The sequence below is a fragment of the Callospermophilus lateralis genome, chromosome 3 (genome assembly GCF_048772815.1).
Source record: "Callospermophilus lateralis isolate mCalLat2 chromosome 3, mCalLat2.hap1, whole genome shotgun sequence".
Taxonomy (NCBI): Eukaryota; Metazoa; Chordata; class Mammalia; order Rodentia; family Sciuridae; genus Callospermophilus; species Callospermophilus lateralis.
The window spans coordinates 129,174,682-129,192,506 of NC_135307.1; the positions used below are offsets into that span (position 1 = coordinate 129,174,682).

A 17,825-nucleotide genomic window follows, 5' to 3' on the forward strand; every position below is an offset into this window, starting at 1 on the left:
GCCGGACTCCAGGCCCAAGGTGTGGGTGCTCTGCCTCCCCTGCTTCCCTTGGCTTTCTTTTGACATTTTTTAGACTTTCCTCCCTTGACCTTGGCTTCAAGCTCTGCTTTCTGCCTGAAACTGTTCCCTACTTCCCAGTCCCTGCCCTGATCCTTCTCTTAGCTGAACTCTCTGTAAGCTTCCTGACCATACTATTCCTTTTATCAGTACCTGGTTTTGGTGTTATTTATTGCTTCGAATCTCATTTTCTTCTTTTTTGTACTGGGTATTGAACCCAGTAGTGCTCTAACACTGAACTACACCCCCAGCCCTTTTTATTTCTTATTTTGCATTAGGGTCTCACTAAGTTGCCAAAGCTGACTTGTGATTCTCCCAAGTCACTGGTATTACAGGTGTGCACCACTGTGTCCAGCATAACCCTGTTAGAGTCTCACTAAGTTTCCAAGGCTGGAGCTGAGTGTGGTGGTGTGTGCCTATAATCCCAGCAATTTGGGAGGCCCGAGGCAGGAGGCAGGAGAATCACCAAGTTTGAGGCCAGCCTTGGCAATTTAGTAAGATTCTCATTCACTTAGTGAGACCTTATCTGAAAACCCAAAAAGATTTAGGGATGTAACTCAATGGTAAAGAACCCTGGGTTCAATCCCCAGTAGCAAAAAAAAAAAAAAAAGAAAGAAAAGAAAAGAAAAAAAGTTTCCAAGACTGGCCTCAAACTTGCAGTCCTCCTGCTTCAGACTCCTGAGTTCCTGGGATTAGAAGGATGTACTGCTATGTCCAACTCAAAAGGTGTGTTGTAAGAAAGAAAATAATGCTTTAGGTGATTGATATCTTCCCCCATCTTCTTCATGTAGGGCACATGTTTATTAAGCATTGTCCCCAGAGTGTACAAGATTGGTTTGCCATTTCTATGTCTGAAAGCAAAGGGATCCCACATGGCCATCTGTGCTTTTGGCAGGTCCTTTATGTATACACCTGCTTCCTTTGCACAGTCGGTCTTTTGCTCTGAGGCTTTGGTCCAAAGTTTATGAGGGTTTCTCCATATCCTCCGACATCATCCTTCAATTAACATTTATGTTATTTGTGTATTTATCTTTGTCCTATGTCTTAAGATATTTCCCCTAGGAATTCTAGCTCTGAAATATTTAAAATGTTGACTTCAAAAGTTAGCGGAACTGTGCCAAATGTGCTGCTTCTGAAGATAAATGGGAAGGCTCTTGACAAAAAGGACAAAGTCAAGGCCTATTATCTTAAACAGGATGCAGTATGTCTCAGGCTGGTTCATGGCTATAGAAAGAGAAGAAAGCCTTACATTGAAACAAAAACAAACCTATTTTCACCTTATAAATGGCCATTCCCATGGAATACTATCTCAGCCCTCTCAGCCTCTGTTTGTGGGTGTTCCTGCCCCAGCCCTCTCTCTTGCTGCTGAGAGTGTCACAGAGCCCTTGGCTCCAGGGTGAGTCATGTCCTGTGTAGAAATTGAAAACTTCGTTCCAGTGATCCACCTGTGCTCCTCATAGCTTGTGATTGGAAAGTCAATCATTTGGAGACATTGACAGCAAAACTCATGACCTTCCAATGAAATTTACAAGTAACACTGCTAGTTAGGGTAGTTATTCACTATCTTGTGCTTCCCTTCTTTGATTCCTTGTTTTGTGTTTTTTTTGGTGTGTGTGTGTGTGTTTTTTTTTTTTTTTTTTTTTTTTTTTTGGGTACCGGGGATTGAACTCAGGGGCACTCAACCACTGAGCCATATCCCCAGCCCTGTTTTGTATTTTATTTAGAGACAGGGTCTCACTGAGTTGTTTAGTGCCTCGCAGCTGCTGAGGCTGGCTTTGAACTTGTAGTTCTCCAGTCTCAGCCTCCCAATCTGCTGGGATTACAGGCATGCGCCACCGCACCCACCTCCTTGTGCTGTGTTTTAAGAAAATCTCATATCATGTTTACAAGCTCACTAAGAATTAATGTGGTCTTCATTCTTGCTACTTCGCAAACAAGAGATTCTGCTCCTATTCAGATCCCTAAGAGGATGTTAAACTTTGAACAGCTTTTTATATCTATTGGAATGATAACTCTGCTTGAGATTTAGTTTTAATTTGTTCAGAAATAGCCTTTGGCTAGAATTACTTTCTGTTCAAAGTAAGAGGTGCCTCTGAGCTCACTGATTTCTGGGCTTGGGTGTTAACTTCACCAAAGAGGAAAACAGTTTTACCTAACCTTGTGGAGCTTACAGCCTCATTGGCAGTATAGGACTCTCACAAAGTGGCTTATTACTTACACTTTCACATATGTAAGCACCTTAGTGAATGGCTCAGGGAAGAAAATACTGTAGATAGGTTGGAGGCATTAGGATTACTATGCAAAAGAGGCCTGGAAGGGACCTGCATGACCCAGGGTTTTCCAATGATGGATAGTAGCAGTGGTTTTTAGGAGCCAGTTAAGAGGAAGCCCAGCCTTCAGGAGCAGGAGTTTAAGTAACTTGGACAGAAAAGAAAAAGATGGAGTAATTTGTCAGGGCCAGATGTAGATTAATTGAGTACATGGACTTTTATCCTTAGTGATTTGCTGAAGGGTTTGATTAGCAAAGTAACATAAGAAAAGTTGGTTTTGTTTCCAAGGAACACATGCAATGAGGATGCACAGGATAGATTGGAGTGGGGAGTGTGGCAGTTCTTATAGATAGAAAGTTGAAGGAAGGTAGTTTTGGAAGAGAAAAGCAGAGGTCAGGCATGGATATTGATTAGGCCTGGGGAATTCCAAGGTTTTGTCCTGGGAAAAGGAGAGAGGCCAGAATGAATGCTGGCAGGCTGTCAGAATGCAACCATTAACATGAGTCACAGCAAGACAGGGATTAAAACCAGGTCAGCAGTCAAGAACTAGGACACCTGCTTCCTCATCGGCCATATGATGACACACAGAAACCAAAAGGACAGAACAGGATAGATTGGTAGCTTGAGCAGCGAAGGACCCACTGGAGCAGTCTAAGCATCAAGGAGATGGACATAGAGGCAGCAGTAGTAAGGATTTCAAAAAGACCTCTGCGGGCCAGGCAGTGGGTACCTGCGGGCCAGGCAGTGGGTACCGGTAGTAAAGAAACTTGTCATTGGACAAACTGCCCATTTATATACGATCCCACAGGCAGACCCTGATTGGTTGACCACAGGTTGCTGCCATGTGCAGCTGCTAGCCACAAAGCAACAAGCTGGTGTCAAAAGGTGGTCAGTCTAAAAAACATCTCAAAGATAGACATGGAAGGACTTAGTGACTAAGAGTATGTGAGGGAGAAGGGAGAGAGAAGGGTGAGATTTATCCTAATTCTCCACCCATGAGGTGAAGTATATGGTGGACTGGAAGAAATGAAAAGATGGAAAATGAAGAGTCAGTTTTTGAGAAGTGTTGAGTATGAAGTGATGGGATATTCACAAGGAAATAGCAATAGAAAGCAAAGAACTGGGAGACTGGAGCCAAGATGAGGCACCTACAGTGAAGAACAGATTTCAGAAACTGAACCATCCATTTATTTATTAACAAATATTTATTTCAAAACTATCATACATCTGCTAGGTATGATAGATGCTGGCACTGAAGAATTCTGCATAAATATGAAGAGAAAAAAGTCCAGAAAAGGGTAAAAAGTGCGGCCAAATGTGAGAGAAGGAAAAAGAACGAGCAAAGGAAATAGAAGAAGAGAGCTCAGAGAAGAAATCTGGCTACTGTAATATTAGGGGAAGTAGAGAACACTTTCAGAATGATGTGGTAGTTAATAGCAAGCACAGTTTGCGTAACTTCCCCTAGTGCAGAGTTTTTTACCCCTTCCTTCAGAAGTGGGGAGACCTTCTTAGACCACTGAACCCTCAAGCCGTGGGTAAGCTCCCAGGCCCCCACATAACATTAGCATGTCTTAGTGATGGCCCTGCACCTGAGTTTTCTGTTATGTGTTTATTGGCACCCACCCTATTTTCACCTCTTGACTCTGTGTCCTCCAGGCATTTCTGTGAACTTATAGGTGATCCTCTGCCTGGGTTCTTTTGCCCTAACTCTCTTCCTTTTTAGGTAGTTCCTTCTTCCTTTTCAGACTGTTGGTGCTGGGTACCTATTGTGCAGATGCTTTGTGCCTTCTGACCTTTCTCCTAGTTCCCCTGTCTGGCTTCCTCATCCCTGCCATCAAGTCTGTGCCTAGGTTTGTTTTCACGTGTTTTGTTTTCTGGCTTTACTCTTCCCACACATTCAGACCTCCTGATGCCACCGCCTAGCCAGCAGCTCTAATCTTGCCACCCACTCAGACCAGTAGTTTACGCTGACCTTGTTACGTGCCAATGCAAGTCTTCTCCCTGCTGGCCCTCCACATTGCTGCCATGTTGGTGTCCTTTCCCCTAAGCTATGTCTTTGAGTTCTTGGAAGAAACACACGTCCTAAGACTGACTGGGTTTTGAGCCCTTCTTGTAGACTCCTATCAGAAACCCCATAAATTCCATTTTCCAGTTAGAATAAAATCTGAAAAAAAGAAAAATCATTCTATTTCACCATGGAAGAAAATCATCATTAACATCGTTTTCACATGTTGCTTTCAAGTTCCTTTTCCCTTATGTAATTTTTTTTTTTTTTTTTTAAGGAACATAATTGCAACCCCATTCTTGTAGGTTGCTTTTTTGGGTACATTCTAACATGAGTTTTTCCTTACTAACTATGAAACATAATTTTTAATGGCCTCCTAATTCCTTAGGAAGTTTCTTTTTTTAGCACAAAATCTGCATGAATTCTAACAATGTTGGGAGAGCTGTGTCCATAGTTAAAGGATCAGGATTTTTTTTTTTTTTTTTTTTTGGACTGAGGATTAACCAGGGCCTCAGATGCTCTACCACTTTCCCAAAGCTACACCCTCACCTCTTTTCATTTTATTTTGAGACAGGGCCTCGTTTAGTTGCTGAGGCTGGCCTCAAACTTACCAATCCTTCTGCCTTAGCCTCCCATGGTTAATGTTGTTCTTGGCACATGCTTTTAAAATTGGATTTGAATTGGTATTGGAATTGGAATTGAATTGGTATTGTTCTAAAAATTATTGCTGTGGTTTCAATATTTGTTACAGTCAAAACTCAAGATGAAATTTATTGAAATATATTGGAAGGTGGGCCTTTAACAGGTGATTAGGACATAAGGATTTTACTCTTGTGAGTTGGTTTAATGCCTTTTCCCAGGCTGGCCTGGGACTTGAGATCTTCCTGCCCTCACCTCCTGGATTGCTGGGATTACAGGCATGTGCCTATGTGCTCTGCGTGTCTGGTATACTTTAAAAAAATTTTTTTGTTGTTGTTGTTATGACAGTGCAAGTTCATAAAATGCAAATGTCCAGCTTAATGACTTATGACAGGAGTACCTATGACAAGGCAGAGACCATAACCATTCTTCATCCCCAAGTGACAGGCTTCTTACCAGATGTAGCCCTGCCCCTTCCCCTATCTGTAAACAGTATCCTGACTCCTGGGGATTCACTTCCTTATTTTTCCTCTATAGTTGAACAACCTTAATTAAATATTCCTAAACGATAAAGTTTAATTGGGGTGCGTTTAGATTTTTTGCAAACAGTATCATATAGCTGCATTCCAGTTGTTTCTGCCCTTCTTCTTAATAGTTGGTCTTCAGGACTTGCTGCTGGCCAGGTGTGGTGATGTACATGTTGAATCTCAGTGACTGTGAGGCTGAGGCAGGAAGATTGCTAGTTCAAAGCCAGTGTGGACAACTTAGGGAAACCCTGTCTCAAAATAAAAAAATAAGAAAGACTGGGAATGTAACTCCATGGTAGAGCACCCTGGATATTTTTTGGTGGATATTTCTGTAGTGAATATGTCTTGGAATAGGTCCCTGAGTTTGTGTTAATTTATCTTCAGTTTTACTTAATATTGAGAAACTGTTTCTGAGTGCTTCTCTCAGACTGCATCCCCATCAGCAGGGAATGAGTGTTCCTGTTGCTGACATCTTTGCCAGCACCTGCCATTGTCAAACTCTTAGGTATTTCTCAATCTGGTGAGTGTCCGGAATATCAAATATGACTTTAGTTTGTATTTTTTTTTTTCTTTTAACTAATGAAGTTGAATTTGCCTGTCTGTCTCTCTTGACCCTCTGGATTTCTTTTATGAAATGTTCATTTTGTAAAATTCCATTCCATTTTTGGTTGTTTTCCTTGTTGATTAGTAGTTCTTAAGTCCTCTGTTGGTTATATATGTGGCAAATGCCCTTTCTCACTAGGTGTCTTGCACTTGTACTTTTTTAATGATGTCATACAATGACCAGAAGCTCTTGATTTTAATGTAATACATTTTCTCTCTCTCCTCCCTCTACCGCCTCCTCTTTTTTTCCTTAATGGCTTGGTGTTCTGTGTTTTGCCTGTTAAATTATAGTAAAAACTTTGATTCATGGAGCAATGACTGTCATGAAGGATATGCATCTGATGGAACTCAAATTAGAATGTAAAGATGGCGCTTCCTGGGGCTCATAAACAGAAGTTTTAGAGCTGTGAGTCCTTAGGTGTTATAGTTCCAACTTCTCCATGAGACCCCAGAAATCGATAAGGGCTGGGTGTGGTAGTGCACACCTGTCATCCCAGAGACTCTGGAAGCTGAGGCAGGAGGATTGCAAGTTTGAGGCCAGCCTGGGCAACTTAGTGAGACCTTGTTCAAAATAAAAAGGCTAGGGATGTAGTTCAGTGTTAGTGTACACTGAGTTAAATTCCCAATGCCACCACCATCACACACACACAAAAAGGAGATTGAGATCTCTGAGGATGGATGGTTCGAGACACTCAGAAGAGAAAAGCTACCTGGCAGGTAACCACAACATTCATCTCTGCCCCACGTGGCAAGCTTGCATCTTTCATCTTTGTTCACTTCTCCCTGAGCTTATTCACTGTAACCCCTGAGCTCATAAAGTTCCATGACATAGATGCCGCAGCCCAGCTGACTGGGCAAAATAACAGGGGGTGGGGGGTGGGGGGGGTGGGGGGGGTGGGGGGGGTGGGGGGGGTGACGAATGACTTGTGTACGTTGATGCAGCAGGAATGGAAGCCGTTTATTGTAGAATAAGAGCGGTATTTATACATTTTACACAGCTTATCTAATTAGCATTAAATAGATACAGCAGTCAACCAATAAGGAATCTCCACACTCTCCACACTTAATGGCTCGCTTTTGTTACTTCACAAACCACTCCCTCTGGCATTTTGTCAGGCGCCATCCAGACTTGTTTACAGACTCTTAACATTTCTCTGGCAAAATAACAGGTGCCAATCTGACTTGTTTACAGACCTTAACACATAGAGTGTAGAAGAGCCAGGATTTTGAAAGAACACATTTGACTTAATAAAAAGTGGAATGAACATTTCCTCATAGCTGTCATAAAACCATGATTGCCTACAACCCTCATAGTTCCTCAGATTTGATCAATAAAGGTTAGTCTGATGCCATCTTGGCAGTCATTTACTTTATTCTTGATTTTTTTTAATAAATTTTTTTTTTTTTTTAGTTTTAGGTGGACACAATATCTTTATTTTACATTTATGTGGTGCTAAGGATCGAACCCAATGCCTCGTGCCTGCTAGGCCAGCACTTTACCACCGAGCCACAATCCCAGCCCCCTATTCTTTTTTTTTTTTTTTTTTGAGAGAGAATTTTTAATATTTATTTATTTATTTTTTGACGGCCACAACATCTTTGTTTGTATGTGGTGCTGAGGATCGAACCCGGGCCACACACATGCCAGGCCAGCGCGCTACTGCTTGAGCCACATCCCCAGCCCCCCTATTCTTGATTTTTAATATTAACCATGTCTTTTTTAATATTTATTTTTTAGTTTTCGGCGGATACAACATCTTCATTTTATTTTTATGTGGTGCTGAGGATCGAATCCAGGGCCCTGCGCATGCCAGGCGAGCGCACTATCGCTTTAGCCACATCCCCAGCCCCCTCTTAATTTTTTGTTTCTTCATTCATTAACTGCCTTCAGTTGTCATTTCCCCCTTTCTTTTCTTTCCCCCTTCATTTTATTTAATTTATGACTTATTTTCTACAGCTAATAGCAAAATATCCTATAATAGGAGTGGCAGTTATGGAATGATGTGGAAGCGGGGGGCTCTTTTTTCTGCAGGCACCTGATTATCCTCCATCAGTATCCAGTGGCCCTTATGCTTTAGGTAGACACAGGCTACTCTGAAAATCTGAAGACTGTGAGGAGAAAGGGAAACCCCAAATATTTATGCTCTCTCCAAGAGGTTCCTAAACTCCAGGTTAAAATTAGAAATTAAAGAACGGATTTGGTGGCAGTTGCACTGGGGGAGGCTCCTGGAATAATTTCCATTTAGCCAAAAGCTAAATAATTTCCAGAGCATGGCTGTGCTTTTAAAATCTTGGTCTCTAACATAGATTTTGGGTACCGGATGCTGCTGCTATCAGTTCCCCACTCACTCCTCACCATCAAGACTCCTTGTTCTTCACTGGGAAGGAAGCCCCAAGGGAGAACAGTGGGCGAGACCTGCTTCCAGCACACTTCTGCTTGGGCAGTTGTATTAGAAGGTGTCAAGTTCAGGGACCTGGGCCACACAGACACTTCACTTTAGAAATAGAGGGTATAGTCTGTTTTTTAAAAAATTCTAAAAATCTTTTGTGTCCTCCTCCCTGTAGGATCCCTCACAGTCCCTTAATTGATCTCCTTGTTTCCTTTTCATGCCTCTGTCATCTCTCTTCTTGACTTGGGAAAGAGAATCCTCCCAAAGCACAAGTTTGTTCTTGTCACCTCGTCCTTTGATACTCCAGTGGCCCTCACCTTCAGGACAGGTTCCAGCCTTTAACTTCCCTTTAAGTTCCTCCCAACCATGTACCTCCTCCCCCTCCCCCCCCAGGCCTTTGTATTTCCTTGTGTTTCAGTCCTGCCCTGGCATAGCCCAGATGTTAATTCTCTGTAAAATGCATCCCAAGACTTGCCAGCCAGAAGTAGCTGCTCCCTCCCCAGATTCCTTCTTTAGGCCCCTTATTTTCCTGTGGTGTTTTCCTAGAGCTTGAGGTGGAAAAGGTGGGGCTAGAATCCTGTCATCCTCTTCACCTGTGGATTGATATAGTTCTTCTCTTATCAGAAAGCATTTCTGATAAGAAACTGTAGTTGGTACTTATTCTGAAAAGTGGGATTGTCGGATTCCACTTTGGGCTGCTGGGAATCTACTGTGGATTGCTTCAACTTTACCAAATAATATCAAATTGTTTTCCCAAGTGCTTATACCAATTTACACCCAGCAAGAAGTTCCACTGTTCCGTGAACTTGTCATTCCTTGATGTTTTCATTTTTATCTCTTGGGTGTAAAATAATCACTCCTGCCTTTAATTTGCATCTTCACGGTCTGACACAATGAAGCCATCACATCGTTGTGTGTGTGTCAGGCGTGTGTTTCCTCCTATGTCCCACATCTTCATTCCTTTTGCCACTTTTGTCTTTTTCATGTGTAGGGCTTTTTTTATTGATTGTGGCTATCCTTTGTAGGTTAGTTAGAAGACACACATTTTACTGGACTTCTTCAGTCTTGTTCCACCACCATACCTAGGGTGTTGCCTTCTTCTCCATTTTTACTATGACATCTGCTTCTCATGCACAGGAAGGGAAAGGAAATGGGAAGCACACTTTTCCCTCTAAGCTATGACCTGGAGGTTGCTCATCTCACTTTTGCCCACATCCTATTGTCTATTGGTCTCTGGCCAAACCAAGCTGCAAAGGAGGCTGGGAGGTGTAGTCTGTATTCTACACAGGCCTTTACCCAACTGCAAATTGAATAGAATGAATTCAGGGACCGCTTTATGGGTTGAAAGACTTGGAAAGGTTTAGCCATTGAGAAGAGAATAAAGGAATACAGTTTTCTTCAAATTAATTTTGTCTCAATAAACATTTTTCTGATACTCATACCCTTCATATCATTAAAACTTCACCTGCAGAGCTCTTAATATAATAATTTGCAAGCCTGTTTTCATTTTTACTTCAGAAATGCGTTTATTGCCGGGTGTGGTGGAACACGTCTGTAATCCCAGTGGCTCAGAAGGCTGAGACAAGAGAATCTTGAGTTCAAAGCCAGCCTCAGCAAAAGCGAGGTGCTAAGCAACTCAGTGAGACCCTCTCAATAAAATACAAAAATAGGGCTGGGGATGTGGCTCTGAGTTCAATCCTCAGTACCAAACAACAACAAAAAAGTATGTTTATAATTATCAAAGGAAATATAAAGAAGGAATATTAGGAAATAAGCCGGGCATGGTGGTACACACCTGTAATCCCGGAGTCTCAGGAGGCTGGAGGACCTTATGTTTCAGGGCAGCTCAGAGATTTAGTGAGGGCTTAAAAAATTTAGTGAGACCCTGTCTCAAGAAAAAAAATAAAAAGAGCTGGGAATGTGGCTCAGTGGTTAAGTGCCCCTGAGTTCAATCCCTGGTATCAAAAAAAAAAGGAACTAGGATGACTATGTGAAGCTGAAATTTCTGATGCATTAATTTAGTTAATGTGCCAGGGAATAAAAGTTACATTAAAAAAAAAATCTATCTTTATTTATTTTCCATTAGTTCAAATGTTTAAGGGGTACAGCATCACATGAATTCTGTGTCCAATGGCCTTAGCAGGAAGGTTGCTTCAGAATTTGGCCCGAACCATGCCACTGTTTCTGTGGGCACAAGTTACCTTTCCCCAGATTACTCTGGTTTTGTTTGGTTTACCACCAGAAGTCACTGTGTTGTTTTTTGCTTTGTACACATAAGCACATCTTTTGCCCAAGCAGAACTTGGCTTCATCTCTGCTATAAACAAGTTCAATTTTTAGAAGAGCTGTGTGCTCCCTTTGGTTCTGGAAACCCTGCTTATAGCCAGCAAAAACGGCTTTGCACCACAGCCTTTTAGAAGTGCTGTTTCCTGCAGGCCTTCACAGGCTCCAAGATGGCAGAAAGAGCTATGTTTGTTATTTTCGCAGACTATTGCAGAAGACAGAATCTTAGTCGCTCAGTACTGGAAAAAAAAAAAAAAAAAAGCCTTTAACTTTTCTTTTTTAATCAAGTTCATGTTTTTTGTTTTTTTTAAGTTGGACAGCATGCCTTTATTTTGTTGGTTTATTTTTATGTGGTGCTGAGGATCAAACCCTGTTCCTCACACATGCAAGGCAAGCGCTCTGCCACTGAGTTGCAGCCTCAGCTCAAAGTTCATGTTCATTTTAATCTAAAGCATATAAGTTAGATGATATGATTTTCAGCTGGTAGCTGTGGAAGTTTTACCGGTTCAAGATTCTGTCTCACTATCTCCTCTCTCTCTTCCTGCATTAGCTAATGGCACGCACCTCTGATTTCCCCAGGTATGGCGTAAGTCCAGAGAACATTATCCTCTACGGTCAGAGCATTGGGACTGTCCCCACTGTAGACTTGGCCTCACGGTATGAGTGTGCTGCTGTCATTCTCCACTCCCCTCTGATGTCTGGTCTGCGTGTGGCTTTTCCGGATACCAGGAAAACCTACTGCTTTGATGCGTTCCCCAGGTGAGCTCACATTAGTACAAGCGTGAACTTGGCCAGCAACCCAAGCTCACATTGATACTGCCGTTAACAGTGCAACTTCCAGGTATTTACTAAATATATCCACACATCGGGCCCTGTGCTGGAGATATGAGGCAACTATGACACATATACCATAGAGACTTTATCCTCTGGGGCCTACCTAATTTATGAAAATCTCCCAGAGGATGTATAAGGACCTTGAATATGCTGATACCTAGGATTAATAGATAAAGCTGTACCACATAAAATAAAAATAGCACCCGCATACCCCCAAAGGAACTTATAGTTCAGCATTTGTTCATCTGGAGGAAGCCACATGCAGAAAGAATGAAGAAGCAATTAGCAGTTGTTTGGATGGGCACTCAAATAAAATGACAAGTAAACTCAAGTTTGAAATTTCTCTTGCTTTTCCAGTTACACAGTACAGGTAAAGGAAAGGTGACATGCTTGGTTAATCTTTGTAAATAGAATTAAAAGTTTGGGTTAGGAGCAGTGGTACATGCCTATAATCCCAGGAAGTTAAGTCAGGAAGATCAGGCCAGCCTCAGCAATTTAGCAAGACCCTTTCTCAAAATAAAATTAAAAGTGTTGGGGGATGTAGATCGGTGGTAGAACCCTTGCCTAATATGCATGAGAACCTGAATTCAATCCTTAATTCCAAAAAAAAGATAAAATGGATTACTTGCAACCCATGTTTTGATTTGTGGTAACTGTCCTCAGGGACAGTAAAAGTGAACAAACCACCTACCACTTTTTCCCCTGCTCTCTCATTTTTAGCAGGAGGCATTGTCCTGCAGAGGTGCACCTACCAGGGGAAGTATAAGAACAAGAGCTATGGGCTCCCCTGCCAGTCTTTTAGAGGTGGCAGAGCACTGCTAACCTAACTCCTGCTATTTTCTAGTTCCTACTGATAGAAGGAGGAAAAATATACTGCAAACACAAAAGCAATGAGCACATTGGTTTTTGAATAACTCTGAAAATTTCTATTTCTGTTTTTTTGTTTGTTTGTTTGTTTGTTTGTTTTTGGTGGTGCTGGGGATTGAACCCAGGACTTTGCTGGGATTGAACCCAGGATTGAACCCAGTAGGCAACCACTCTACCAACTGAGCTATATCCCCAGACCTCCGTTTCTGTTTTTTAATAGAACATATTTGCCCCCTAAACTTGTTTCACAGTATGTTGTTAAAGCATCCTGAGATTGTTACAGCAAGACATACTACCATTTTATAGGAACAGTATCCAAAGAAGTAATACAGTTTTAGAACTTTGATTGACCTATTAATTGCTGTCATTCTGCTATTACTGGGTGTAGGTGGGCATTATTTGGCTGCATGAACATGTGCTGCACAGACTGTCTGGTCTCACAGGAACAACCCACTGTTCACACCTTGTGTGAACTTCAGTTCTATGCAGTTTACCTCAGGACTCAGTGAAACTTAGCCTCATGGGAAAGTGGATTTCTAATAGTGTGGCCAGGAATGCTAAGTAGGGCTAATATATGTCTCAAATGTGTTCTTATTTGTGCTGAATCAGTAATGAGAGACCAGTTTGTTAAAAGACACATATTTCCACATGTTTATAGAAAGCAGTGCCAGGAGTTACCCTGGCAACATAATGAATAGTTTTTTTTCCTGGCTTCTAAATTAGCCTATACCTTAAAGTGCAGCCAGGACTAATTGCAACTTATTGATTAATAACAAATCAACAAATTAGACTGAATTTTTCTGTTTTACCAGTCATTGGGCTGTGAGTTTTAAGTTCATTTTTCTCTTCAATCATCATGGCAGCCTTAAGAAGTTTATCCAGTTACTGTACTCATTTTGCAGATCAAGAAATTGAAGTTTAGAGTTTAAGTAATTTGCTTACTTAAGATTGGTGATTGGAGACAACAAAATGAATCAATTTTTTTTAATACTCAGTGCCATAAATTATTAATATGATGAATTTCAAACCACTAATGGTTGCATGAACTTTAATCATTAATTGAATTTGGTAAACATTTTCTTCCAGTGTCCACTGCTACCCAGTGGCAGAATTATTTCTGTTTATGTTCCACTCCTCAAAAGATGATACTTTCATATTTCCTTTTTGGTATTAAAAAAAAAATACTAGGGCTGGGGTTGTGGCTCAACGGTTAGAGCACTTGCCTCTCATGTGCAAGGCACTGCGTTCTATCCTCAGCACCACATATGAATGAATAAATAAATAAATAGATAAATAAATAAAATAAAGGTATTGTGTCCCACTGTGTGTGTATTTATTTATTTAACTAAAAAAACAAAATACCCAGATATGGTGTCACATATTTGTAATCCAGCTACTCAAGAGGCTGAGGCAAGAGAATCCTTGCAATCACAGGTTTCTCTCTCTCTCTCTCTCTCTCTCTCTCACTGGGACTTGAACTCAGGGGTACTCGATCACTAAGTCACATCTCCAGCCATTTTGTATTTTATTTTGAGACAGGGTCTCACTGAGTTGGTTGCTTAGCACCTCATTTTTTCTGAGGCTGGCTTTGAACTTGCCATCTTCCTGCCTTAGTCCCCTAAACTGCTGGAATTACAGGTATGCACCACCACACCCGGCTTTGTATTTTTTTTTTCCTTTCATCTCTTTTACATTTAGGCTAAGAGCATGGCATTAAACTTCAGTGCATTCTTCAGACAGAAGAGATTCCCCTAAGGAGTGCAGCATGGGGCATAGTCCTAGGCCCATCGTAACCACTGAAACCATTGAGTAAATGTCTTTTTAATTGAATATAGTTAAACTCTCTTAAAGGAGGTCACTTTTAAATTTCATAAAGGGGGAAAGTAGGTTTCCAAATAAGATTCCTAATATACAATTAAATACTGCCACTGAGGTTTTGATCTTTGCAAATTACATAGCTAATGAGCTTTTGCAATATTTCTGGGGTACCTTGAAGTGGTTGGCAGCTTCATGAGTTGTTAATAATAAAGACTGTGACAATTCTTTATAGACCTTTGTAATGTGTACTTGATGTTCGAACTTTTAATTATCTCCACAGCTTCATGCCTGTTATTTCATAAGCTCTCTGAGTCTCAGTTCCCTCCTTGATAAATTGGAGCTGGTCACTCCTCTTCCATCATGTTTCACTGAGGATTAAATGAGATTGTAAAGTACAAAACACTCTGTTATAGTAAATGTTTAATAAGTGTTAGCTGTTACTTTTAACAAGACTTCCATGGGATCTCATGAAAATAGAAAGGAGATGAGTAGAGAAAAGGTAGGTGATCAAAAAGAAGGAAACAGAAGAAATTGAGGAATGAAATTGATCCAATTATGTAATATGCATGTATGAATATATCACAATCCCATCTTTATGTATAATGATGATACAGCCATTATCATAAATATAATCTACTATAGATAGCCAGGCACTGTGGCACATGCCTGTGATACCAGTGACTCAAGAGGCTGAGGCAGGATGATCACAAGTTTAAAGCTAGACTGGGCAACTAAGTGAGACCCTTTTTCAAAAAATAAAAAGGGCTGGGGATGTAGCTCAGTGGTAATGCACCCTTTAGGTTCAATCTCCAGTGCAAAAAATATATATATATACATTTATATTTACATAAATAGAAGAAAAACTAGTAGAGGAAGGGCATCAGTGGAGGGGATGGGAGAGAAGGGGAGGTACTGGGGAATGGATTGGGGCAACTTATATGCATATATAAATATGTCACAGGGAACTATACTATTATATATAATTATAATGCACAAATAAAAATATTTTAAAAAAAGATTTCCACAAATAGTACCGATCCTTTTTTTTCTTAATATATATATATTTTTTAATGAATACAATATCTTTCTTTCTTTCTTTATTTATTTTTTATGTGGTGCTCAGGATCAAACCCAGTCCCTCGCACGTGCTAGGCAGGTGTTCTACCACTGAGCCACAACCCCAGCCCCAAATAATACCAATTCTTATCCTTATATAACTTTGATTAGGCTCAGACATGGAAAGAGAGTAAAAATAAGAGGGTCTTTGGTGGGAGAACAAACTGGAGAAAGATTCATTGCTCTTGATTCATTTGTAGGTTAAATGAATGTTACCCACATCAGAGAAGCCCCCCAGACTCCTAGCCAAACAAACACTGTTAGTCCTTCGTCCCTCCTTGAGATATGCTTTAGAGCCTGAAGCACATTCCTTTGAAGATCCTTAAATATTCATTCTTTGAAAATACATTTGATTTGTATAAACATTCAGAAGTTATTTGAAATCGAATCTAAATCATGTTAAGCTTTCAATCCGAATAGTATAATTTTTATCAAAAACTGATACCTTAGCTTTTATGAAATGCAGTTCTGCATCTTGTTAATCAGTTTTCTTAAAAAATGGCTTCTGAGAACTTGAGAGGCAGTGGATCAAGATATGTCAAGGGCTGGCCTGTTTATTTTTATTTTTTAAAATTCTTTCTGAAAACATGAATATATCAAAAATATTAGTTACTGGTTTGTTGGTCTGGTGTTTTTAGGAGTTCTGTTTTTAATAAAATACTTTAACAAAAACACAATAGCTAAATGCAATGTGGTATTCTTGATTGGATCCTGGAATAGAAAAGAGAAAAACTAGTGAAATTCACATGAAGTCTGAAGCTTTTAGTTAATGCTAATGTATCCAAATTAGTTTCTTAGTTTTGACAAATGTACCATGGCAACGTATGTCTTTAACCTTATAGGAAGTGAATTAAGAACATGTAGAAACCCTGTATTACCTTTACACCTTTCCTGTATATCCAAAATGAAGTTATATTAAAAAAAGAAAAAAATAAATACTAGAAAAATGGCAGAGGAAGCCAAATCATCATGGTGTATCCATGTAGGTTCATTAACTGTAAGAGTTGGATTACTCTGGTAGGGTTGTTGATAATGGAGAAGACCATGCATGTCTTGGGCCAGAGGGTACACAAGAATATTTATAACTTCCTCTCATTTTTGCTGTGAATCTAAGACTGTGCTTAAAAAAACCAAGTCTTTAATTGAAAAAAGAAACAAAAAACCCATTGTTAGCTTCCTCATCTTTGGTGACGTGAGCATAACTAAAAGGAGCCCATTTCTCCCTTTCCCTCTGTTTTGCAGCATTGACAAGATATCTAAAGTCACATCTCCTGTGTTGGTCATTCATGGTACAGAAGATGAGGTCATCGACTTCTCCCACGGCCTGGCGATGTATGAGCGCTGCCCCCGAGCCGTGGAGCCTCTCTGGGTAGAGGGAGCTGGGCATAATGACATAGAGCTTTATGCACAATACCTGGAAAGACTAAAACAGTTTATATCTCACGAACTTCCTAATTCCTGAAGACAACAACTCGATCTTACCTCATTTACTGTGAACAGAAGAGTCCTCTGTTTTGCACATGCTTTAACTGGATAGCTAACTGGCCCATAACCACAAAGAAGTGCCCACCTTTAGGGTGCTCTGATCAAAGAGGTGAACAGACCTCAGTCTTTTGTATTAAGAGGTTGTTCTACTCAATTCCCACAATACGTTAAACTGAGCAGCCGTGATTCCCAGCTTCGTTACCTACAGGAATGGGAATGAGAGCTGAGTGTGGGGAACATTTTCTAGTGCTGTATAAAGTGTGCTCTCATCTGTTTCATGCCCTTGCCCATCATTTCTCATTCATTGATGCAGGACTTGGCCCTCTCTTCCCCACTGTGCTCAACATTTGATATGTGGATCTTTCTCAGCCACTGGATTTACCCATTTGTGAAGCTGTGATGATGTAACTGGAAAACCACTGTGGTGGCAATCCTTTTATTAATTTTTGTTAATGTGCTGATCTTTCCCCAAACACATGAGTTGAAGGGTGATTTACTGGAACTATCACGAGCAGCTTCATCAACTGTAACAATATAAATATAACTGGAAAATTCTTAAGCAAAAGGAAACTGGGGGTTTTTTTAAGTGTAAATTTATTACTAGCCAACAGAGTTTTAATATTTTGATTGTCTGGTTGGTCTATCAAAGAGCCTAGCTGACTTTCCTTCTGTAAAGTCCTCCTAATAGGCTTTTTTAAAGTACTGTACATATTTGCAATTACATTGTGCATAGATTCTTAATGGGTAGTTTTCTTTTGTCAGGCTACAACAACAAACTGCAAATTCCTTGTTTGTAATGTAAATGATTGAATACATTTTGTTAGTATGTTTTTATTCCTATGTTTTGCTATTAAAAATTTTTATAACATTTCCAAGACAAAAATTCCAAGTTTATGCTTTGAAGAATTTATGTAATTAAAATTTCACTAAAC

The 17,825-nt window shown here is 40.3% G+C and overlaps 1 protein-coding gene and 1 pseudogene across 2 annotated transcripts in view; one reads left to right on the plus strand and one right to left on the minus strand.

Moving 5' to 3' along the window:
• Abhd17c (abhydrolase domain containing 17C, depalmitoylase) overlaps window positions 1-17,816 on the plus strand; it is a 54,551-nt gene extending 36,735 nt beyond the window's left edge. For both annotated transcript variants that reach the window (XM_076848746.1, XM_076848747.1), the window contains 2 exons: window positions 11,353-11,532; window positions 16,651-17,816. In XM_076848746.1, coding sequence (XP_076704861.1) covers window positions 11,353-11,532; window positions 16,651-16,870 — 400 coding nt within the window. In that variant the 3' untranslated portion in view covers window positions 16,871-17,816. The remainder of the gene's footprint in view (window positions 1-11,352; window positions 11,533-16,650) is intronic.
• On the minus strand, window positions 10,579-11,207 carry LOC143393501 (large ribosomal subunit protein eL33 pseudogene; annotated as a pseudogene).
• Window positions 17,817-17,825: the final 9 nt, after the last annotated feature.